The 25,343-nt window shown below is 41.3% G+C and overlaps 1 protein-coding gene across 1 annotated transcript in view; it reads right to left on the bottom strand.

The window, feature by feature from the left end:
- The window catches only part of GLDC (glycine decarboxylase), an 81,831-nt gene that overhangs the window by 17,524 nt on the left and 38,964 nt on the right, over positions 1–25,343 (bottom strand). Inside the window, exons 12-18 of the mRNA XM_052645243.1 lie at positions 24,965–25,062; positions 24,360–24,444; positions 24,146–24,187; positions 23,045–23,187; positions 5,809–5,884; positions 2,331–2,456; positions 729–878 (exon numbers count right to left, since the gene is read on the bottom strand). Of these exons, the coding sequence (XP_052501203.1) occupies positions 729–878; positions 2,331–2,456; positions 5,809–5,884; positions 23,045–23,187; positions 24,146–24,187; positions 24,360–24,444; positions 24,965–25,062 (720 nt within the window). The remainder of the gene's footprint in view (positions 1–728; positions 879–2,330; positions 2,457–5,808; positions 5,885–23,044; positions 23,188–24,145; positions 24,188–24,359; positions 24,445–24,964; positions 25,063–25,343) is intronic.

The following is a 25,343-nucleotide window of genomic DNA, read 5'->3' as shown; positions in this document are numbered from 1 at the left end:
TGCTCGACTGAACAACAGCAGCAAAACGTCACACAGACCACCCCCCCCCCCCCACACACAGCCCAGCAAGTGGTCAGGATCAGCCCTTCAGAGCCAGAGATGTGCAGCTGTTTTACGCTGATGAAACTGAAGCTAGTCCAAGGTCATGGGAGCTCAGCATCCGCCAGGGGCCAAACCTTGGGTGTTAATTCCCTCAGGAAGGGAGTCAGGTGACCTTCTCGCCTTTACGGGTCACCCCCCGCCCCTCCCTGCCACAAGCTTAGAAAATTCAGCTCACTCCCTGCTTCCCTTCAACCTTTTTACTTCCTCCTCAGCATTCCCTGTAACTTCATGACCTCCTTGGGAGGTGTGTGTGTGTGTGTGTGCGCGCGCACACGCGTGTGCCCGTGCCCGTGCCTGTGCATGAGCACAGTCACTCAGTCGTGTCCGATTCTTTGCGACCCCATGGACTGTAGTCTGCCAGGCCCCCCATCCATGAAATTTTCCAGGCAAGAATACTAGAGTGGGTTGCCATTTCCTACTCCAAGGGATCTTCCCAACCCAGGGATCGAACCCATGTCTCTTGGTCTCCTGCAGTGGCAGGTAGATATGCTTTACCACCGCACCAGGATCTGCAATCTCAGTGAATTTCTGTCAGTTTCTGTTCTGAATTCAGTGTCATGTTTTAAGACAACTGTCAAGAAGACAATACAATTTTCTTTTCATAACCATTTTCTTGCGTTGCCCACCTGAGCGTTCATGTTGGCCCCATCCAGGTAGACCTGGCCTCCGTGTTGGTGGATCAGGTCACACACGTCTCCAATGTTTTCTTCAAACACTCCATTGGTGGATGGGTATGTAATCATGATTGCTGCTAAGTTCTCCTTGTGTTTATCCACCTGTGAGACAGAAAAGGTGCAGAGGGAGATAACGAGAGGAAATGTTTCTTCCTTAACCAATTGCTCACTTTTCAAAGGATTAAGAAAGATGAAGTCTTGGTCTTTTCATTTCTCAAACTGTCTCTATGTAGGATGCCACTAACAGAGAAGGTCCATAGCCATTTCTGCCTTCATAAATCATTCTAAAGAAATAACAAGACTCCTTTAGACTAGGTCTCCATGGTCAAGACTAAAAACTGTTCAGAAGATTTCTGGATATTTTGGGCTGAATTTTCTAAAGTGGTTTTCCTTTGGTTCAAATCATCTCAATAATTATTTCAGATTTTTTTCTGGTTCCAGACAAGTCAGTTCTCATAGTTCATCTTGCTATGCTGTTCTTGCCAAATCCATCCTATCCACTTTCCCTCCCATTCGATTGAAATTAGAATTCCCACTAGGAATGTTCTTCTCTGATTTAAAACAAACAAACAAGCAAACATCATTTTTCCTTTTGACAAGAGGCAAGCATATATGAAAGACGTTCCTATTTTTCTGACCAGCAAGGCAGAGAAGAGGCTCACGTCAAAACAAAACAAACAAAACAAAAATTTAAAATCATATCCTATATTGGAGAAACAATAATTACACATTTTGACACAGAATATTTATTGGTAAAAACTTTATGGGGCAATGGGAAGTGGGGAGGTGGATGTGAGAGATAAGTAGTATTGTTTGTTTTTATCTTCCTTTTGAAGGTAGTTACATGAAGTTCTCAGTCTCCATGCCTAATAACCCCAACAAAATTGCATTGCCATTCAAGTGATTTCCTCCCCTCTTAAGATGCAGCCTCCAGTCCACTAGTGGAAAGCAGATACGGTTGCTAGGCAACATCTTCCTGAAGGTTGGGAGGTTGGGAGTTTGGGAGTGGGGGTTGGTGTTAGGAAGAAGGATGGAATGTTGCCTGAAATTCAGCAAGTAATGGCTGGGACCATCACAAACATCTGCAAAAGCTACATTTCTGTTTTAAACCCCAACACAAAGATTGAGAATACCTGTGACTTCCAGTTTGTTCATGGGGGAAGGAGAAGAAGATTGGGCAGGAGGAAGCAGGCAGATTCTGCAAGGACTAGTCTTACTACCACCATGAATAATTCATCCAGTTTCTTACACATGCACATATTAGAGGACGGAATTTCAGTTTAAAGGACCTTCTCCTTGTTAAAGAAGGAAGAGGTGAAAGAAACTATGGTCACTTTTACTCTGGACCAAAAATGTGACTCTTGCTTTTATTTTTCTTATAGAGATGGCTAGGTTTTCTGATTTTATGCCATTTTCCCTAGACCCATTCGGAGAAGAAACTGCAGTCTTTTAATGAGAATACAAAAGAAGATAACGTTGGCCTAAACCATCCCTGATCCCCGCCACTTCTTTCCAACCCAGACCTCCCCCATCTGGTAAGTGGAAGGTGAGTACCATAGCCTTGAGGTGAGCTGCATCGATGTTTCCATATTTATCCACCTCCACAGGCTGAATCTTCATGCCTGCCATGTGGGCACTTGCAGGATTGGTCCCATGTGCAGATTTTGGAATGAGGCAAACCTTACGAATGAAATGAAAGGAAGGAAAGAGAGAAAAATCACCAGGCTGTTCATAATGACAGAAAAGTCCTACAAAATGCTTGGAGCATAAATACAATAGGTGCCATATACGCTATTTAAACTGACCGGTGGTGCCTTAATATCTGCTACAACTTCATGATTACTATATTGCAAAACAGTGTCCAACAGAGGAGTTGACACCTGGATCCCCAAATACTGTTCCCTAAAGACTTTCAGAATATTAATACTCTCCTTCCTTATCCCAGTAACACCAAAACAAGCCTAGGCTTATTCTAACCTTGCCTCAGCAATAGTATGTAGAAAGCACCTTACAAAAACAAAGATTAGAAATTAAACTCTAGGACTCAGATGCACACATCAGTGCTCTGCTTGGCTCTGCTGGGACCCAGGAGAGATAATGGTAGACATATCCCAAGGCCTCCCAGTGACAACACACCAGTGATGTCATCATTACTGGATGCTTACTCTGTGCAATAGATTCTCTGCTTACATGAGAAAGGCCAAGCACAAATGCCCATCAGTGTCTGCCCTGTGCTCACACAAGGCACTCACTGAGAAGGCTGGCATCTGTATAAGTAAATGTCTAGAGGGACTTCTCTGGTGGACCAGTGGTTAAGATTCCATAATTCAAATGCAGGGCATGTGGGTTGGATCCCTGGTTGGGGAACTAAGATCCCACATGCTGTGCAGCACAACCAGATCAAAAAAATAAAATAAATAAATAAAAGGACCCTTTAGACAGGGACTACATCACCTCAAACAAGACTCCTTGGCAGGGAGGAAACATTTCTTGCTTTGTCAGGAGACTACTCCTCTCTTTCTAAAGTGATCTTGGTGTTGCCAGTATAATTAGGGAAATGAAAATTCTCAAAAAAAAAAAAAAAGTTGAAGAGATCAAGAAAGAGTATTGCAAGAGCTTAAAGATGTGTTGAATTCTTATGGAAAATGGTTGGTGGGGATAGTACTAAAATTCCCAGGTTTAAATCATTCTCATTTCCTGCCCCCAAATCGTGTGACCAGAGGTGAAGACACAAGCTCTGTGTGATCTGATGATACCCCACTATAGGAAAGGGCACCCAGCAGTTCCCTCCAACAGAAAGCAGTAAGGAGAAGCAATGTTGACCCTGAAAACAATTCTGTTTTTAATTCCAGAACCAATATTGTCACCCTGTGAAGAAAAACGGATGGGCATTATAAAAATGGGCTTATGAAGGGGAAATTTAACTTTACAGCTGTTTCCTCAAAAACAGCAAAGCCATCTATTTAAGCAAAATGCATGTGACCCAAAGAGAACTATCAACAGAGGCAAAGATGAAATTACTTTGTTCTTCTTCCGTGGACAGTTAACACTCTTTGAATGGTGACCCCATGAACTGCAGCACACCAGGCTTCCCTGTCTTTCACTATCTCCCAGAGTTTGCTCAATCCATTGAGTCAGTGATGCCATCCAACCATCTCATCCTCTTTTGCCCCCATCTCCTCCTGCCCTTAATCTTTCCCAGCATCAGGGTCTTTTCCAATAAGTCGGCTTCTTCGCATCAGGTGGCCGAAGTTTCAGCTTCAATATCACTCCTTCCAATGAATATTCAGGGTTGATTTCCTTTAGGATTAACTGGTTTGACCGCCTTGCTGTCCAGGGAACTCTCAAGAACACTGGAGTGGGTTGCTATTTCTTTCTCCAGGGCATCTAACTGACCCAGGGGTCGAACCTAGGTCTCTTGCACTGGCAGGTGTATTCTTTACCTCTGAGTCACCAGGGAAACCTAGAAGAACTCTGCCCAGGCCCAGTCTCTCATCCTTTTTTTGTGACCTTTCTGGTTTGGCCCCCAACTCCTCGACATTAACATACAGTTCCTGGGGTCAGCCTAGAGAACTAGGAACCAGTGCAGGATGAGAAGCGTCACAGAGTAGACAGAACCTGGATTTTAGCTGGCCTTTTCTCACTAGCTGGTCACAGGCCTACCACAAGCACCACAGTGTGGATCCCAGTGGCTTCCCCATAAAGCAGGAACAACACGGAGATGGTAACACAGAATGAATGGCTCCCTCTCCTGGAGTCCCAGAAACTTCATGGTTAAAGAGCATGAACCAGGGGCTACTCAGTACAAGGAAGCCACAGAGGAAAAACAGAAAAGGCAACTCTAAATGTCAGTCATCTGGCAGCCTCTCACTGAACAACCAGAATCCCAACATCTCCTTTCTGACTCTATGAAAGCACTGAGATTTTGAGGTCCAAAGAACAACTTTAATTCCAAACTAACCCTTCCTTAGAAAATCGAAGAATTCAAACCCAAGTGAAAAAAAATTTAAAAGTTGCAATATCAAGAAGGTGGGAGAAAAAAGTGTTTCCTCTCATTTTGTGAAAGGAAAGTAAAATAGTATTTAAATTCTTCCCTGCAAAATCCAGGTAACTGGCCAGAAATAATCTTCCAGCTTTAATAAAACTAGGAATGGACTAAGACGGGGCTACCACCAACCGCACCCTACTTTTGTGTGCAGCCAGAAGGACTCCAGCCCCATTTTCTCTAAACCTCCTGGGCTGGGCAGATGCTTGTGACTTGCTCCTGACTCCTACCCACTAATGCCATCTCCACAGCTCATGAAGTTCAAGGTCAGCGTGGCCACCACCAGGAACACAGGCCTCCATAGGCCACAATCTGAAGCCTGTGTTGTTAGGTCATCTGTTAAGGGCACTGCCTCAGGATTAGTGGAGGTCTGTGTAGCCCATTAGCACCTGCTGGTCCCACAAGGGCCTCCAAAAGCAGTTTGGACCCTGGAGACTAGACTCTAACTCAAAGCAAACGATGAAACAGAACCGTGAACTCTGCTCCATGTCTTTTGTTGTTGAGAGCTGAGAATCACTAATAAGGAATTTATTTATTCAATAAATAGTTTTTGAGCATACATAGGGCAAGAACTGGGCTCAGGCACAGTAGGAGTTATAGAAGAATGAAAGCTCGGTCTCTGCCCTCTGTCCAGGCCTGGGGCCAGGTCTGAGCCAAGGAGGGAGACGTGGAATGGCAACATTCCTTCCCCTTCCACCCTTTGCTCCCTGGGGGCAGCAGTTCTGCAGCCAACTGGCTAACTTTTACAGACTGGGTCTAAGAAGCCTTTTACCTCAAAACGTTTTCCCTCAAAATGGTCCAGTGAAAAGTCTTAGAGGCAAGGATCATAATAGCCACTTCATAGACATTTGTTTCTTGATTATGTTTCCCCAACTTCTTCCAAGAAGACTTGGAGGGAGTATCCCACAGAACAAATGGGACCCTAAAACGGAACCCACTGCCCTCCCCCCACCCCACTCCAGCGGTAAGCAAATGGTTCATACTCACAGTTCTGTGTGTCTCTCCTTTCGCATCTAAGTAGGCTCGGATAGAGGCCAGCCCGGCGTATTCCCCCTGGGCTCCGCTGCAAAGACAGGAAGAAGAGGGTCAGCGCTTTATGCCTCTCTGCCTTCATGTACTCATTCAATATTCATCAGGTACGGGCTGTAGGTTCACCAACATGTGACACAAAGTCCCTCCTAGAAAACAGTAAGCTCACCTAGGACCCCTGCATGAGCCAAAAGCCTTGAACAACCAGAACAACTCCTGGTATGTGCACTATAGCTCACCCATTCCTACTCAGAGATGGGATTTCAACCCTCGCTCAGGACCATGCATCTAAAAAAAATCGTTTTCATTATGGAAAGTTCCAAAACTGTGCAAAAGTAGAGAGAAGAATGTAAGGGACCACCACATTGTGCCTATTACTCAGCTTTAAAAATTAAAAGATTATGGTCAATCTTGTTTCTACCTACATCCCTCACTAACCCTCTCACTCTGAACTAGATTATTGTGAAGCAAAACTCAAGCGTCATATCATTTCATCAATTCAAATTTCAATATGTATTTTTCAAAGATAAGAATTATTTTTTAAAATATAATTGCAATTATCACACTTAAAATGATGAACAATAATTTCTTAATATCACTAAATATTTAGTCAATGATCCAATTATACTGCAAAGGAATTGTACATTGAGTACAATTAATTGAGTGTAATGAGTGTGGTCCCATTCCCGACAGACTCGGGATCAGCTTTCCTAAGCCCCACATAGTCACGGCTGCTAGAGGCTGGCCATACCCATCTCAGCAGTCCTTGAAGGCACCACTTTTAGAGCACACTTAATGACTAACATTCCAGGGAGGAGTGCTGAGTCAATCATAAACTGTTACTTAATGTTCTCAGTACTCTCTGCAGGAAGGAAAGGAAGTGAGTAATAGGTTTTTTAATCCCATTCAAAATGCATATTTCCTCCATTTCACAAAATTACACCATCTTTTGACTCTGTGGAAGGCCCAGTGGTTTTGGCATTCATCCCTCCTGGTCACCCCGTAATAATGAGATCATACTCTAAAAAAGAACAAGGCTTAAGAATAAACTAGATAAAATGTTTTATTTCTAAATGAAAAGCTAAACTTGAGCCCTAGAAAACATTTTTTTGAGAAAATGGTGGGATGGAACCAGTTGAATATGAAATAGCTGCAAACTGGTATAGGGACATTGATGGCTTGGTGTCAGGAGATGGCAGAATTGACAATTTAGGGCTCAGCATGAGAAGAGGACAGAGCAGAGGAAAACATCGGGAGGTGCAAGGCTTGGAGTCTGGCTGGAGGAATAAAGGGAAGCGGTGAATCCACAGTGTGGGTGCCACAGAGCAACAGAAGAGACTAGATGAGCTAAGGAATAATGGTAAGTGTAAGCTGCTCCAGTAATTAAGCACTTCCTATCTGCCAGGCAGTGTGGTGCATAGACAAACCACAGGTAAATGAGAACCATTACTGCTGTCACCACCAAGCATTTTATATATATATATATTTTGACCTCAGGAAATGTATAGACTAGTATTAGGCATGGAGCAGCCCTGCAATAAATGTTTAGTCAATTTGTTCAAAACTGAGTTCTTCTTCAGTCCAGACAAATTTCGCCCATGGAAAAGGACTTCAACAAATGGACTTTGTCTCTACTCAATACTCTGTAATGATCTATTTGGAAAAAGAATTTTTTTAAAAAAGTGGATATATTTACATGTATAACTGATTCACTTTGATGTATAGTGGAAACTAACACATTGTAAATGAACTATACTCCAATAAAAATGAATTTGCTGCTGCTAAGTCGCTTCAGTCATGTCCGACTCTGTGCGACCCCATAGACGGCAGCCCACCAGGCTCCCCTGTCCCTGGGATTCTCCAGGCAAGAACACTGGAGTGGGTTGCCATTTCCTTCTCCAATGCATGAAAGTGAAAAGTGAAAGTGAAGTCACTCAGTCGTGTCCAACTAGTAGCGACCCCATGGACTGCAGCCTACCAGGCTCCTCTGTCCATTGGATTTTCCAGGCAAGAGTACTGGAGTGGGGTGCCATTGCCTTCTCCGAAAAATGAATTTAAAAATGGATTTTGTATTTCCTTCTGTGTTTTTCTCATGACTTCTACTCATCTTGGGCTGGAAGATCAGTCAAAGAAGGAAAGAAGAGACTGGAGCTAGGAGCCAGCAATCTAAGAGAAAGGCAGTATGCCAAAGACTTGATCAGAAATGCTGGATGTTTCCCAGCTTAGATGCGCTTAAAATCAGTCATGTTCCAAAAAGCGCAAAAGATATATCCTAAATCCTCCATAAGGATTATTCCTGGGGTACTATGAAAATAAAGGGAATTATTAGTGCCACCTGTTGGTGGAAAAGCATTATGAATAGTATCTGCTTATCTGCATAAGCCAGATCAAGAACTCATCAGGAAAGTACTACATGTGGAAGGGCAGCTAGGATAGTGGTTTTCTGACATCTATTCAAAACCAAGGGATTATACTGCATAGCACAGAGGACACAGCACAGAGGACTCAATTCAATACTCTGTAATGGCCTATCTAGCAAAAGAATCTTTAGAGTAGATATGTGTATATGTGTAACTGACCCACTTTGCTGAAACTAACACAACATTGTAAATCTACTATAAAATAAAAATTAAATTTCTGCATGGTTTTTAAATTTATGAAAAAGTTAACATAGAACCCATTTTGCATGACTGCAGAATATGCTGCAATTCATGACTTAGGGTGAATCCTGGAGTGAAGTGAAGTGAAGTGAAATCGCTCAGTCGTGTCCGACTCTTTGTGACCCCATGGACTGTAGCCTACCAGGCTTCTCCATCCATGGGATTTTCCAGGCAAGAATACTGGAGTGGGTTGCTATTCCTTCTCCAAGGGATCTTCCTGACCCAGGAATTGAACCCAGGTTTCCTGCATTGCAGGCAGACGCTTTACCCTCTGAGCCAGGGAAGCCCTAGAAGTCACCAAAATTCATGCTGAATTATACTATAATTGAACTGAGAAAACAGTAGCATGTTTTATTTAAAACAGTCAAAGTGGGATGTTGTATTGATACAAGTCAAAAGGTATTAAAAATGTGCTCTAGAGAAAATGATCATGTTACGTATGGATCATAACTGAAAATTTAGGCGCTTATAATTTCAGGTTTATACATTTGTTGAATTATTCTTGTTTTAATTTTCTCTATTCTTCTGAAAATCATTAAATAGGTTAACACACCATTGTAGTTCACACACCAATGGCCACATTAAATGTGCAGTTTCAGAGAAGCTTTCTTTTAAGCTGTCTACTAGTCAGTGGGCCTATTTTATTTTATTTTATTAACAACATCTGAAATTCTTAAGTTTTCTATACAATGTCCCTAAAAAATGTTACATTTAAAAAGACATTTTTGTGAAAAAGATTTTTTGAGTGATAAACTGTAAATTTAAATATCTATAATATCTATAATATAATAACTATAATATCTATAATATCTAACACCTAGCCCATTGCAAAAACTGAAACATTTGGAAGCTAAAATATGCATCATTACCCAATGAAACCAACATTTTTATAGATATAGGAATATTCTAAAATTTATATGTAAAGACAAAACAACTGAAATAGCATTCTGAAAAAGAAAAAAGAGGAATCAGTCCTGCCTCTAATGTCAAAGCTCTCCTTGACCTGATGTCCCTTTTCAAGTAGTTAGGCAACAAGCTCCTCTGGATCTTAGTCTCCATCTGTCACATGGAGATAACGCCACCCAATTTACAGATGAATTTAAAACTAGTATTAGTAATACATTCTTCTGACTTTTTAAAAACTTCATAATGAAAAAAGGGATGAAGCTTAAGGTTAAAAAAAAAAAAAGCCCCTAATTCTTACCAGTTTTACTCCCTCAAAAGAAGCAGTATTACTAATTTCTTGTGATACATAATGTTTAGGTACACATATATCCCCTCCCTTTTGGAACTTCCTCCCATCTCCCTCCCTATCCCACCCCTCTAGGTTGATACAGAGCCCCTGTTTGAGTTTCCTGAGCCATACAGCAAATTCCCACAGGCTATCTATTTTACCTATGGTAATGAAAGTTTCCATGTTACTCTTTCCATACATCTCACCCTCTCCTCCCCTCTCCCCATGTCCATAAGTCTATTCTCTGTGTCTGTTTCTCTATTGCTGCCCTGTAAATAAATTCTTCAGCACTATTTTTCTAGGTTCTGTATATGTGCAGTAGAATACGATATTCATCTTTGTCCTTCTGACTCACTTCACTCTGTATAATAGGTTCTAGGTCCATCCATCTCATCAGAACTGACGCAAGTGCGTCTCTTTCTACGACTGAGAAATACGCCATCGTGCATATGCACCACGGCTTCCTTCTCCATCCCCTGTCAATGGGCATCTAGGTGGTTGCAATGGGCATCTAGCACTGTTGTAAGAAGTGCTGCGATGATACATGTGCCTTTTTCAACCCTGGTTTCCTCAGGGTATATGCCTAGGAGTGGGATTGCTGGGTCATATCATATGGTGGTTTTATTCCTAGTTTTTTAAGGAATCTCCATACCGTCTTCCATAGTGGCTGTATCAATTTATATTCCCACCAACAGTGCAAGAGAGTGCCCTTTTCTCCATACCCTCTCCAGCATTGTTTGTAGACTTTTTGATGATGGCCATTCTGATCAGTGTGACGTGATATCTAATTGTAGTTTTGATTTGCATTTCTCTAATAATGAGTGATATTGAGCATCTTTTCGTGTGTTTGTTAGCCATCTGTATGTCGTCTTTGGAGAAATGTCTGTTTAGGTCTTTTTCCTGCTTTTTGATTGGGTTGTTTGTTTTTCTGGTATTGAGTTGTATGAGCTGCTTGTACATTTTGGAAATCAATCCTTTGTCAGTTGCTTCATTTGCTATTATTTTCTTCCATTCTGAGGGCTGTCTTTTCACCTTGCTTATACTTTCCTATGCTGTGCAAAAACTTTTAAATTTAATCAGGACTCACTTGTTTACTTTTGTTTTTATTTCCATTACTCTAGGAGGTGGATCATCGGAGAAGGCAGTGGCACCCCACTCCAGTACTCTTGCCTGGAAAATCCCATGGATGGAGGAGCCTGGAAGGCTGCAGTCCATGGGGTCGCTGAGGGTCAGACACAACTGAGCGACTTTACTTCCACTTTTCACTTTCATGCGTTGGAGAAGGAAATGGCAACCCACTCCAGTGTTCTTGCCTGGAGAATCCCAGGGATGGGCGAGCCTGGTGAGCTGCCGTCTATGGGGTCACACAGAGTCGGACACAACTGAAGTGACTTAGCAGCAGCAGGAGGTGGGTCATAGAGGATCTTGCTTTGATTTATGTCATTGAGGGTTCTGCCTATGTTTTCCTCTAAGAGTTTTATAGTTTCTGGCCTTAGATTTAGGTCTTTAATCCATTTTGAGTTTCTCTTTGTGTGTGGTGTTAGGAAATGTTCTAATTTCATTACATGTAGCTGTCCAGTTTCCCCAGCACCATTTATTGAAGAGGCTGTCTTTGCCCCATTGTATATTCTTGCCTCCTTTATCAAAAATAAGGTACCCATAGGGGCATGGGTTTATTTCTGGGCTTTCTATCTTGCTCCATTGGTCTATATTTCTGTTTTTGTGCCAGTACCATACTGTCTCAATGACTGTAGCTTTGTAGTATAATCTGAAGTCAGGAAGGTTATTTCCTCCAGCTCCATCCTTCTTTCTCAAGACTGCTTTGGCTATTCAGGGTCTGATCACAGCTTCAATTTCAGTGCTTCTGACTGGATTGTTTATAATTTCTATTTATTCCTGGATCAGTCTTGGAAGGTTGAACTTTTCTAAGAATCTGTCCATTTCTCCCACGTTATCTATTTTATTGCCATATAGTTGTTCATAATGGTCTCTTATAGTCCTTTGTATTTCTGCATTGTCTGTTGCAACCTCTCCTTTTCATTTCTACTTTTGTTGATTTGATTCTACTCTCTTTTTTTCTTGATGAATCTGGCTAAAGGCTTGTCAATTTTGTTTATCTTCTCAAAGAACCAGCTTTTAGTTTTATAAATCGTTACCATTGTTTCTTTCATTTCTTTTTCATTTATTTCTGCTTGGATATTCATGATTTCTTTCCTTCTACTAATTTTGGGTTATTTTTGTTCTTCCTTTTCCAGTTGTTTTAGGTGTAAAGTTAGGTTGTCTATTAGATGTTTTTCTTATTTTTTGAGGTAGGATTGTATTGCTATCAACTTCCCTCTTAAAACTGCTCTTGCTGCATTCCATAGGTTTTGAGTTGTCATGTTTTCATTGTCATTTGTTTCTAGAAATTGTTTCCTCTTTGATTTCTTCAGTATCCTGTTGGTTATTTAGAAACGTGTTGTTTAATCTCCATGTGTTTGTGTTTCTTACAGTTTTTTTTCTTGTAGTTGATATATAGTCTCATAGCATTGTGGTTAGAGAAGATGCTTGATATGATTTCAATTTTCTTAAATTTACTGAGGTTTGATTGCAACCCAAGATGTGGTCTATCCTGGAGAATGTTCCACATCCACTTGAGAAGAAAGCATATTCTTCTGCATTTGGATAGAATGTCCTGAAGATATCGATGACATCCATCTCATCTAATGTATCACTTAAGACTTGTGTCCCATTATAAATTTCCTGTTTTGATGAGCTGTTCATTGGTGTGAGTGGGGTGCTACAGTCTCCTACTGTTATTGTGTTACTGTCAATTTCTCCTTTTATGTCTGTTAGTGTTTGTCTTATGTATTGAGGTGCTTCTATTTGGGTGCATAGATATTGACAATTGTTATGTCTTCCTCTTGGATTGATCCTCTGATCATTATGTAGTATCCTTATCTCTTGTAATCTTCTTTATTTTAAGGTTTATTTTGTCTGATATAAGGATTGCTACTCTAGCTTTCTTTTGCTTCCAATTTGCATGGAATCTATTTTACCATCCTCTGACTTTCAGTCTATGTGTCTTTACGTCTGAAGTGGGTTTCTTATAGACAGCATATATATGTCTTATTTTTTTTAATCCATTCAGCCAGTCTGAGTCTTTTGGTTGGAGCATTTAATCCATTTACATTTAAAGTAATTATTGATATATATATGCTCCTACTGGGATTTCTTTGGAGGGAATGATGCTGAAGCTGAAACTCCAGTACTTTGGCCACCTCATGCGAAGAGTTGACTCATTGGAAAAGACTCTGATGCTGGGAGGGATTGGGGGCAGTAGGAGAAGGGGACGACCGAGGATGGGATGGCTGGATGGCATCATGGACTCGATGGACATGAGTCTGACTGAACTCCAGGAGATGGTGATGGACAGGGAGGCCTGGCATGCTGCGATTCATGGGGTCGCAAAGAGTGGGACACGACTGAGCAACTGAACTGAACTGATTGCTCTTAATTGTTTGGGTTTGATTTTATAGATCTTTTTTCTTCTCTTGTATTTCTTCACTATATAAGTCCCTTAAACATTTGTGAAAAGCTGGTTTGGTGGTACTGAATTCTCCTTAACTTTTACTTGTCTGAAAAGCTTTTGATTCCTCCATCAATTTTGAATGAGATCCTTGCCAGGTACAGTAATCTTAGTTGTAGGTTTTTCCCTTTCAGTACTTTAAATATATCCTGCCATTCCCTTCTGGCCTGCAGAGTTTCTGCTAAAAGATCAGCTGTTAAATGTATGGGGTTTCCCTTGTATGTTACTTGTTGCTTCTCCCTTGCTGCTTTTAATATTCTCTTTGTGTTTAGTCTTTGTTAGTTTGATTAGTATGTGTCTTGGCATGTTTCTCCTTGGGTTTATCCTGTATGGGACTCTTTGCCCCTCTTGGACTTGATTGACTATTTCCTTTTCCATGTGGGGGAAATTCTCAACTATAATGTCTTCAAAAATTTTCTCATACCCTTTTTTTTTTTCTCTTCTTCTTCCGGGACCCCTATAATTCAAATGTTGGTGTGTTTGATATTGTCCCAGAGGTCTCTGAGACTGTCCTCAGCTCTTTTCATTCTTTTTACTTTATTCTGTTCTTCAGAAGTTATTTCCACCATTTTATCTTCCAGCTCACTGATTCATTCTTCTGCTTCAGATAGTCTGCTATTGATTCCTTCTACAGTATTTTTAATTTCAGCAACTGTGTTGTTTGTCTCTGTATGCTTATTATTTAATTCTTCTAGGTCTTTGTTAATTGATTCTTGCATTTTCTCCATTTTGTTTTCCAGGTTTTTGATCATTTTTACTATCATTATTCTGAATTCTTTTTCAGGTAGTTTGCCTATTTCCTCTTCATTTATTTGGACTTCTGTGTTTCTAGTTTGCTCCTTCATTTGTGTAGTATTTCTCTGCCTTTTCATTATTTTTTTTAACTTATTGTGTTTGGGATCTCCTTTTCTCAGGCTTCAAGTTGAGCTCTTTCCTTGAAGAAGGTTGAATTCTTTCTTCCTTTTGGTTTCTGTCTTCCTAAGGTTGGTCCAGTGGTTTGTGTAAGCTTGGTATAAGGTGAGATTTGTGCTGAGTTTTCGTTTGTGTTTGTTTGTTTTTCCTCTGATGGACAAGGCTGAGTGAGGTAGTAATCCTGTCTGCCGATGATTGGGTTTGTATTTTTGTTTTGTTTGTTGTTTAGATGGGGCCATGCACAGGGTGCTACTGGGTCTTGTATTCAAGTGGTTTCTTTTCTGTGAGTTCTCACCATTTGGTACTTCCTAGGGTTAGTTCTCTGGTAGTCTAGGGCCTTGGAGTCAGTGCTCCCACTCCAAAGGGTCAGGACTTGATCTCTACTGCCTGCAGTTAGTTGCTGTGGTCTTGATAAGTTGATGAATGAAAAGAACCCAAGGTTTTGCAAGGTCCTCTTCGGGAGAACATTGAGAAGGACCAGAACCCTGTCCTGCCTGCATCTGAGGTCCACAGGAGTGGCCTTCTCGGAGGAACCGGACATTTCACAGGACCATGACTCTGTAAGAGGCTTGCAGAACCACACTGCGCTTGGGAGCCAGAGTCTGAAGACCATGTGAAGTATCTTGCGACAAATAATGTTTTGATGTTCAACATTTTAATGCCAAACTGTCCTCGTCAAACCCTCCTTTACTTTAAAAATACCATCCTCAAGTAGTTAGGAATAAAAAAATGACCCAAGTGAAATGTTAGCTAAGAAACTGACATTATGATAAAACTAATCACAGTAAAAGGATTAACAAAACAGCTACTGTGTCAAAATGATCTGAATCAGTACATGGCAACCTCAGAGGACCACTCTCAAGAAAACATGGTAAAGTGAGAAAACATGGTAAACAGCAGGATAAAGAGGATATGCTTCCATACCTCAGAAGGAATTGAATTTTAATCAAACTCTCTGTTGAATAACTCAAATATTCCCAACAGCATCTAAGTCTCTGCTTCAAATAGCTTTAAATAAAACCCCCTCAACATGTTCTTACCAATCTCTATCTAGTTGAATTCTGGGGAAAAAATGTCTGGATGGATCTAGCCAACCTAACCTTTCTGATATCTCAAGAGCACCTTAAAGCAGTGGTTTTCAAACTCAACATCCCCAAATATCCCTGGGGAACTAGGGAGAAATATGAAGTCTTGGCTCACACCCCAAGTATACTCAATCAGAAATCTAGGGTTTCAGACAAATGCAAGAACCATCCCTCAAATGAACTGGTTCAAAATTGGGAAGGGAGTACGTCAGGGTTGTATACTGTCACCTTGCTTATTTAACTTCTATGCAGAGTACATCATGTGAAATGCTGGGCTAGATGAAGCACAAACTGGAACCAAGATTGCCAGGAGGAATATCAATAACCTCAGATAACGCAGATGACACCATTCTTATGACAGAAAGTGAAAAGCAACTAAAGAGCCTCTTGATGAAAGTGAAAGAGGAGAGTGAAAAAGTTGACTTAAAACTCAACACTCAAAAAACTAAGATCATGGCATCTGGTCCCATCACTTCAGGGCAAATAAATAGAGAAAATAATAGAAACAGTGACAGACTATTTTCTTGGGCTCCAAAATCACTGGATGGTGACTGCAGCCACAAAATTAAAAGATACTTGCTCCTTGGAAGAAAAGCTATGATAAACCTAGACAGCATATTAAGAAGTAGAGACATCACTTTGCCAACAAAATGTGTGTATAGCCAAAGCTATGGTTTTTCCAATAGTCATGTACAGATGTGAGAGTTGGACCCTAAAGAAGGCTGAGCATCAAAGAACTGATGCTTTCAAACTGTGGTGCTAGAGAAGACTCTTGAGAGTCCCTTGGACTGCAATGAGATCAAATCAGTCAATCCTAAAGGAAATCAACCCTGAATATTCTTTGGAAGTACTGATGCTGAAGCTGAAGTGCCAATACTTTGGTCACCTGATGTGAAGAGCCGATTCACTGGAAAAGACGCTGATGCTGGGAAATACTGAGGGCAGGAAAAGAAGGGGACATAAGAGGATGAGATGATTGGATGGCATCGTTGACTCAACAGACATGAGTCTGAGCAAACTCCAGGAGATAGTGAAGGACAGGGAAGCTTGGGGTGCTGCAGCCCATGGAATCACAAAGAGTAAGACACAACTGAACAACTGAAGAACTACAGCAACCCCTCCAAAACCTTACAAACTGCAGAAGATCCAAATATACTCTTGAGAGTCAAGAAGTTGGGGAGAGGAGATCCTTCTCATTGCTTTATATTTCCCCAAAGATGGCTCCTTTCATCCTTCATCCTTCTTTCTCTTTCTAGCAGTCTGAGTATCTCCCTGGAAATCAGTCACTCATCAGAGAGGGTCTCTGATACCTGGCCTCCTAGAGCTCTCTGTAGGGGAGGGTTCTGAAGCTGCACTAGGCCCACTAGGAAAGTGAAAGTAAAAGTTGCTCAGTCGTGTCCGACTCTTCCCAACCCCATGGACTATACAGTCTATGGAATTCTCCAGGCCAGAAGACTGGAGTGGGTAACCTTTCCCTTCTCCAGGGGATCGTCCCAACCCAGGGATCGAACCCAGGTCTTCCGCATTGCAGGTGAATTCTTTATTAGCTGAACCCTAAGGGAAGCCCTAGGCCCTCTAGGAAAGCAGGTCAGAAATGATCAATGACATGTCTGCTCAGTGACACTACCATGAACTTAGGAAAGAAGGGGAGGGAGATGGCCAATATCAAGTGTTTGACGCTCTTTGCTGTCCATTGTGGCTCAGATGGTAAAGAATCCTCCTGCGATGTGGGAGACCTGGGCTCAATCCTTGGTTGGGAAGATCCTCTGGAAGAGGAAATGGCAACCTACTCCAGTGTTCTTGCCTGTAGAATCCCCATGGACAGAGAAGCCTGACAGGCTACAGTCCGGGGCAGGGGGTGGGGGGTGGAGGGTGTCACAAAGAGTCGGACACAACTGCGTGACTAAGCACAGCACAGAGTGATCTGCACACCACGGTCATGACTTAGCCTTCAAAGGCCAGTTTTAAAGCTCACTCCACTGGAAGATGTGAGTCATCTAACTAAACCTCCCTCTTTGGGGTTCCTCCAGGGCAACACACTTTCCAACCCAGTAATGTACATTAGAATCACCTAAGGGCTTTTTAAACACTCAGTGAGCCCAGGTACTGCCCCTGGAGGAGATTCCAGTGTAGCTAGTCTACAGGTGGGGAGGGCATGGCTCCCTGCGTAATTCTAATATGAAGCCAGGACTGAAAGCCCCATGGCCCTGTGGTTTTCACGGTGTGGTAGCCAAACCAGCACATCAGCACCACCCAGGATTATATTAGAAATATGAATTCTCAGGCCTCAATCCAGACTTATTAAATCAGAAACTGTGGTAGTGGGGCCAAGCAATTTCACAAGCCCTACAGGTGATTCTCATGTATAATCAAGTTGGAGAGTCGTTGACTGTGTCCTGTTCACACCTCATTTAAGAACCTTACCAGGAGGAGATTCCAGGAAAGTGACTGCTAGTTCCATCTACACTCAAGATCACAGTTTGCAGTTTTTAGAGACAAAAACAACTTCCGCACTATTATAAGCCAAGTAAGCTAATAATAATTCCAGCTCCATGGAAGGTGTTAATTACTGTTTCTGTCTGCCTTAAATGGTACATCATAATTCTAACCTAGCAGTTCCCAGAGTATTTGTGTGCTGCTGAATGATTTTCAGAGTGTCACCATGGTATGGGGAGCAAGCTGAAGTAAGCTGTCCTGGGCACAGTAGGAAATGGAAAGGTAATTAAATATTATTTGGTTATGTTCTCCACCAAGCTGGAAATGCTCTCTAGGGTTATAGACTGAGCAAATAAATAAGAGAAATGGGGACAAGTTTCTCGACATTTGTGTTTTAAGTTCTTTAAACAGCTTTGAGATCTAACTGTCTCAGGAAATAGACCACGTGAAGGCTTGGGTACTCGAACCAAAGATTTCATGCCACAGTTTATGGTTATTAAATCCTTCATCATCCACATTTATCAGCCATCCCTCAATGAAATCTCAATCAAATCAAGAAGGCAGTGTTCCCTGCTTGCTGTACAGGAGAGAAAACTACACCTAGCACTAGGGAGGAAGCCACATAACAGAGCCCTGGAGACCTGACATATTCCGGGTGCTAACCTTTCCTTTGAACTGCTGGTTTCCCCTCAGAAAAAAAAATACACTGAAGAGAAAGGCCATATGGCAGCCTCCATCCAGGCAGGAACTACTAGAGAAAGAGAGAATAAATGCCTTCTGTGAGCCTAACACAGGACTGCGCCAGACTGGAAGACATTATGAGGGCCCAGGAGCGGAATCCAGGCAGAGTCATCAGGAAAACATGCAGAAACACTCAGGTTTATGCCTGAAAATTGCAGGTCTCCTGCTTAGGCATTTTAGAACCATAGAGTTGCACTTCGAGTCCACTTGATGTTAAATATTCCTCTGTTCTACAGAGCTTAGTTCTTTTGCCCATTGTTGCAAGCTTGCCTCATTTTGTTTGAGTACTGCATTGCTGCAAAGGAAGACAGGTGGTCTGCTCAACCCCAGGGCAGGTTCAAAGCCAACTTCATTATGCCATCAACTGATGGCAAAACCCCCCTGAGATCAGGAGTGCTAGACTGAAAATGAATCTGCAAGCATCTTATCAAGAATTTAAGTGTTTTGCCATATGCATGTTCCCCACAATAAAAATAACATTTTTGAATTGTATTATGATAATATATATCATGCTTTAAAAAAAAATTTTAGTAATCTAAAATACCATAAGGACAAAAAATAAATATCACTTGAAATTCTATCACCTTAAGATAATTACTTGGGTGTCTTTGATCCTCTTTCCATCTATGCCTCTGCATAGATCTGTAAAACAGTATGGCAGTCCCTCAAAAAATTAAACATAGAATTACCATATATCCAATAATTTAATGTTTGGGTATACACCCAAAAGAACTGCTAGGGCTCAAATAGGTATTTGTACACCAGTGTTCACAACAGCATTATTCCCTATAACCAAGAGGTTAAAGCAACCCCAATGTTCACTGATGGGTGAATGGATAAACAAAATGTGGAATATGCATACAACGGCGTATTATTCAGCCTTTAAAAATGAGAGACATTCTGACATGCCACAACATTGTTGAAATTTGAAGATGTTATGCTAAGTAAAATAAGCCAGATAAAAGGACAAATATTGTATGATTCCATTTATATGATGCACCTAGAGTAGTCAAGTTAATAGTGACAGAAGGTAGAATCATGGCTGCTAGGGGCTGAGGCATGGGTTAAGTGAGGAAATATTGTTTAATGGGTACAGAATTTCGATTTGGGAAGACAAAGAAGTTCTGGAACTGAATAGAGTTGATGGTTTTGCAATGATGTGAAGGTAATGAATGCCACTGAATTTAACAGTTAAAAACAGGTAAAATAGTAAATTATGCTCTGGATATTTTACCACAATGAAAAACTAAGGTAGAAAATATTTTAGGAAGTAGCAGCTGATGCTACTTCCTAAAAATTATGCCATACTTATCTTTTAAATATCATGCAGTAACAAAAAAGGAAGGGAAACATATTTAGATTCCAAACTTTCGGTGACTGGACTCTTAAATTCTATAGACACATTGACCAATTCCAACTAGTCAGGCATAATAAAAACACCAGGAAATGTTCCCTTGATAATAAGAGATTACTAAACCCTCTGTTTTACAAGTGTAACTTCAGTGGCTAACATGGTACGCTAAATTCTTTTTCTGTGCAGAGTGGTTAAGAAACTTGTGTTTCTTCTTACAGTAAGTATAAAGCTCACATTGGTCCCTGAGATTTCACCAGCCAGCAGTAAATCATGGCGAACTAAACTGCAAGTAGTTAGCCCTGTGGTAGACTGACTCTGAGACTTGGAACACAGAATTATAAGACCTGGAATTTACAATCTTCTTGTGGAAAAAAAAACTACCACAAATAAACCAAGATGGAGGCTGTAGTATGCTAAAAATAAAATCACTCACATACAATATGTGATAGATGCTTCTTTCCCCAAATGAGACATCAAATTTCCCAACTCACTGGAAACATAGCCCCTGCATTTTCCCAACAAAGAAGGAGGCATTTCCCCATCTGTCACAGCAGCCTCTGCTTAGGACCAGAAATATCTACTAAGCTTCAACGAAGCCTCTGTAACTCTGAAGTCAGCTCTTGGAAATGGATGGTGTGTTTCTGAGCTGGAGAAGGCATCACTGCCCAAACTACAAAATGATAATGATTTTTTTTCCTCCTCCATGGAAAATGGGATCTCACTGGCAATCATACAAATGAGAAGAGTAAGAGAGAGAAACACCATCAGGTCAACCGAGAAGAGAGGAACTTATAAGATGATGGTTCTCAACCTTGGCTGCAAGCTGGAATCACCTGGGGGGCTTTAAAGAAAAACCCATGTATGCATCCCTTCCCTCACCGTACTCTTTCCCCATCAAGATGTTGATTCTATCTGGGACTGGGAGCTGAACACCAGGATTTTTTATAGACTCATCATATGAGTCTAGTTTCCAGCTCAGGCCTGGGAACCACTGCTTTACAAAAGGAGAACCTCCTCATCCTTCAGTCAGTCTTCTGCAGACTCTGCCCAGGACCTCAATTTTTTGCAAGAGCTAATGATTTAAAAAAATGTTAAAGTGGTCTTGCAAAATAGCTCTCCAATAAGATACAGAAGATGTGATCATATTCCATCACTAGAGGGCAGTTTCTTCACTGTCAATAGTTAATTAAGGTATTATTGCCTCACATGAATTTACTCAGGTTCCTCTCGTAAAAAAAATAAAAGCTGCATGATGATGTTTTAATGAAGGTATACTATAACCTGACTTCATAAATGTCAGTTCTGTCCTATTTATGAAATGAGTGGTTCCCAGGCCTGAGCTGGAGACTAGACTCATATGATGAGTCTATAAAAAATCCTGGTGTTCAGCTCCCAGTCCCAGATAGAATCAACATCTTGATGGGGAAAGAGTATGGTGAGGGAAGAGATGCATGCATGGGTTTGAAAGTCTAATATTAAATAGGCTTGTGTCCTTTTATTTGTCACATGCCCTCTTCCTAACGGGTTTGTATTGTATGGGATATGTTGTTTTCATAAAGTGTATGGCTCTGCTGTTACCTATGTTACCAAAACAGGAGGGAAGGTGTGATAGTATCTGACTAAGATCTGATTACTTTCTGTCTCAGAAAGTGGGCCAATAAATGTCAGTTTTTAAATCATTTGATTTTTTTAATCTTGAAATAGACATTTGGCATTTCTAACAAGCTTCTAGGTGATGCCAATGCTGTGACTGCTGGTGGAGAAACCACACTGAGCAGTGGGAGGTAGAGAAGCTGGGGGCAGACACAAGATTCCTCTTCTGAAGATATCCTCAGATGTTAACTTACATGTTGATGACACGTCTGCCTGCCTATCTATTCCCATGAAGACAGAAAGACCACAGATCCAGTGTATCCAAGCTGGATATGCATCAGAATCATTTGGTTGCTTCTTAAAAGCAAAAATTTTTACTCTCAACCCCTGAAAACCAGTAGGTCTGGAAGAGGGCCCAGGAATTTATATTTTTTAACAAGTACCCAGGAGATGTTATGATATCCTTCTGGTTTTTTTTGTTGTTCTTGCTGTTGTTGTTTTCATGTTTAAAGGCAAATGTATAATAAGGTATCTTATATGTTTGTTGTTTCTTTTCCAAATCAAGTTTGGAAACTTGATCTGGATTCTCCAAATAAGTTTGGATCCTCCAACCTTGGAGGATCCACTCATCCTCTACAGTGAGCCATCTTATACCATGTTCTGCTAAGCATCTTACATAGGAGAGACTTGCTGACTAGTTAAGAGGTTTGTGCTGGGAGAAGAGCTAATGTCTACTGTCTCTTGTGTTGCCATCAAGCTCACAGAAGGGCCATTGTCAACTTGTGTCAAAAGATGCCTACAGAAGGCATTCAGAGAGTCCATGGCAGGGAGGAAGGTACAGGACGAGAGATTTGCTATTCTATGATTGGGTCAAGAGTCTCAAAGTTTCCATTAAGTCCTAGTCTCCAAAGCCGTGCATAGTTAGTTACTTCCACTGCATTCTGTTGGAGCAGTCACAAACTTCCACTCAGATACAAGAGGGAATATAGACCCCAGTATTCATTGGGAGCAGTGTCAAAGTCACACTTGACTGGACACTACATTTCCATGAGTTTGCATGTTTTCGAAAATCACTTTTGCTCAAAATTTTTTTATTTTAACGAGGCTGAGGCCAGAACAGGGGAAAGGATATTTCAAGGTTGTTGACAGAACAAACTAGGAGCCAAACTCTCCTGGTCCTAGTAGACTGAGGCATTGCTGCTTATAAGGAGCTCAATTCTGATTCTTAAACTGTAAGGTGGATGTAGTAACTACCTTTCAAAGATGGCCCACAGTGAGCCAGGGTTTTCCACATTCACAACCACATGCTGGACCCCTCCCACATTTAATTGGGCTGCCCTAAAATGCTCTGGAAGGGATGCTGTGTAAGAGGCTCGCAGCTCCCACATACTTCCACCTTGGAACACCCCACTTTGAACCCAGACCCAATTCTGTGAGGGAGCTTCAGCAACCACTGGAGAGGTCCACATACTCAACTGGACTCCAAGCCAACAGCCATCACTTCCTGCCCAGCTCTGAGAATGAGGCCACTTTGGATCTTCTAGTCATCCATCCCAGGGGGTATTATACTACAAAAGATAACTGAAAAGACAGAAGAAGAAATCCCTTTACCTGTTAGGCTGGAAAGAGATTTGATCGTAGCCAGTGAGTTCACACAAATCCTTCTCAAGTTCTCGGAAAAGCTGCTGGTACCCTTGAGCTTGTTCCAGAGGCACAAAGGGGTGGATATTTGCAAATTCTTTCCACGTGATAGGCTGAAGAGCAAGAGGAGAAAGCATATGCATATGTATACATTGTAATAATAATAACAATACTAACTTTAATAATGATGATGATGATAGCAATAGCTAACACAGAAATTGCCTACTATGTGTCAGGCACTAATCTAAGTATTTTAAATAAATTCATTCATTTAACTCTTACCGCAATCTTATAAAGTAAGTACTATTACTGTCTTCATTGTACAAGTGAGTCACAGTGGCCCCAGAAAGGGCACTTACACAAAAAAATAACCTTTTCCTATTTTTTCAGGAACAAAAAGGCCCCCAAATTGATTTATATCCGTGAAACTCAATGAGTTGTTTCAGGCATGTTTTATTCAAACTCTTGCATAGCACATATATTATTCTTTTTTTTCATTAAGCAGAACAAAACACCAACATAAAAGTAAATGGGGAAAATCCTATTACAATATAAAATTATTTTCTTTTCCTGATGTGATTTGTCATATCAGAATAATCCTACAGAAAAAAAAGAAACATGCCAGCCTAGTACAGATACTTACCAAACACCACAGAGGGATACAAAACCTTCTGCTGATACAAGGAATAAATTAAAACCTCAATCTCAACCCTTTTGGCACTGAGAAATGATTTATAGAAAGCTTAATTCCACCTGAGCTTAACAACTACAAATTGATAAAAGCTTTTTACATGGCAGATTTAAAAGAGAGTCTTGTAGGGAGAGGTAGGAAGAGATAAATGCTATATCTTTACTTATTTTAATATTTAAAAATAATTTCAGTCATAAATGTAAATGATCAGGTTGTGATAAAGTTAGGGTTTCTGCCAAGATTGTTTAAGAGTGAGGTAAAGGATTTCTAAAGCAGTTATTAATCACAGCCCCAGTGGCAGCTTCTCTCATTATCTACTTATGCACAAGCCAAGACACTGCCTCTGGTAAGCCCCCTCTTAATAGACGTGACCTACTTACCGTGAGTTCAGATGAACTGTTGAGCTTCATGGTACAGGACCCCTTTAAGAAGCACAGCCAAAGTGTATTACGTTAGTGACTTCCTATGTTCCATCGATCGGTCCTCCCATCTCCCTGAAAGGCCAACCATTCATCTCTCTTGCAGCATATTAGGTGTGACTCAAAGAGGTGGAATCAGGGTGGGGTGGGGAATGGAAATAAAGGCAATAATTACCAGTGGAATCATGCTATGCACAAGGGAGATGTCCTTGTTTTCCAGTCGCTTCATGTATCGGACAATATTTGTTTCTGAGTGATAGCTGTGAACACAGAACACAGGGTTTAGACCAATATAATTAAATAAGAGCCCACACACATCTTTCTTTCTTTCTTTCTTTTTTTTTTTTCACACACATCTTTCTAAAAGGTTAAGGTACCCTGAGATCTACCTTCAACATATAGATCTAATTAGGCCATGAGCAACATGCCCACAAAGTATCAGAGAGAAGGGCATGGACCATCCCCCACAAGCCACAGAGGATTCCCTAGGACAAGAAGCTGTGCATGGGCATGAGAGAAAGGGCTGGAAAGAAGACGATGCTGAGTCCCTGGGTACGATCTTCAGCCTGGCAACCACGCATCCAAACTCCCATCTTCTCAGGAGCAGAATTACGGGTTATGGTGCCCAGGGAGCAGAGCCATCAGGAAATATGATGTGCTTTCTGCCCAGGTTAGAATTGGGATTTAGCAGTTACTCAGGCTGAACCATAATAACTGTATCGGAGTTGAAGCCATTCTCCACTGTGCTCCCAATGCAGAAGTCACACAAGCCACACAAACCTGTTGAACACTTGATGTGTGAGGAATGGGCTAGTCCTCTTGAAGGCAGTCCCTAGAATACCTCTCCGCTCCTCACCCATGCTTTCAGCAACCAGCTCCTGCACGGAGAGATCACAGACACTGAAAGATGGAAATCATGCCTGGAACCACATGTGAAGCAGGCTTCCGTTAAGCATGTGTTGTGATAGAGCACTGGAAATTCCCTACCACCCAACCTTCCACCCTCATCAGGGACATGTGGCATGGTGCAAAGACAGAGGTCAGGGCCATGCAGTGTGGCAATGCTTCAAAATGCCATCTTTAAGTTCCACTGAACTTAGCGACAGTAAATAAAAGCTGTACAATTTTTACTGCCAAAACAAAAGTTGACATCTCCTGC

Source organism: Budorcas taxicolor, chromosome 8 (genome assembly GCF_023091745.1).
Source record: "Budorcas taxicolor isolate Tak-1 chromosome 8, Takin1.1, whole genome shotgun sequence".
Taxonomy (NCBI): domain Eukaryota; kingdom Metazoa; phylum Chordata; class Mammalia; order Artiodactyla; family Bovidae; genus Budorcas; species Budorcas taxicolor.
Note: the sequence above shows the minus strand (reverse complement) of the source record. Positions and strands in the feature narration are given on the sequence as shown.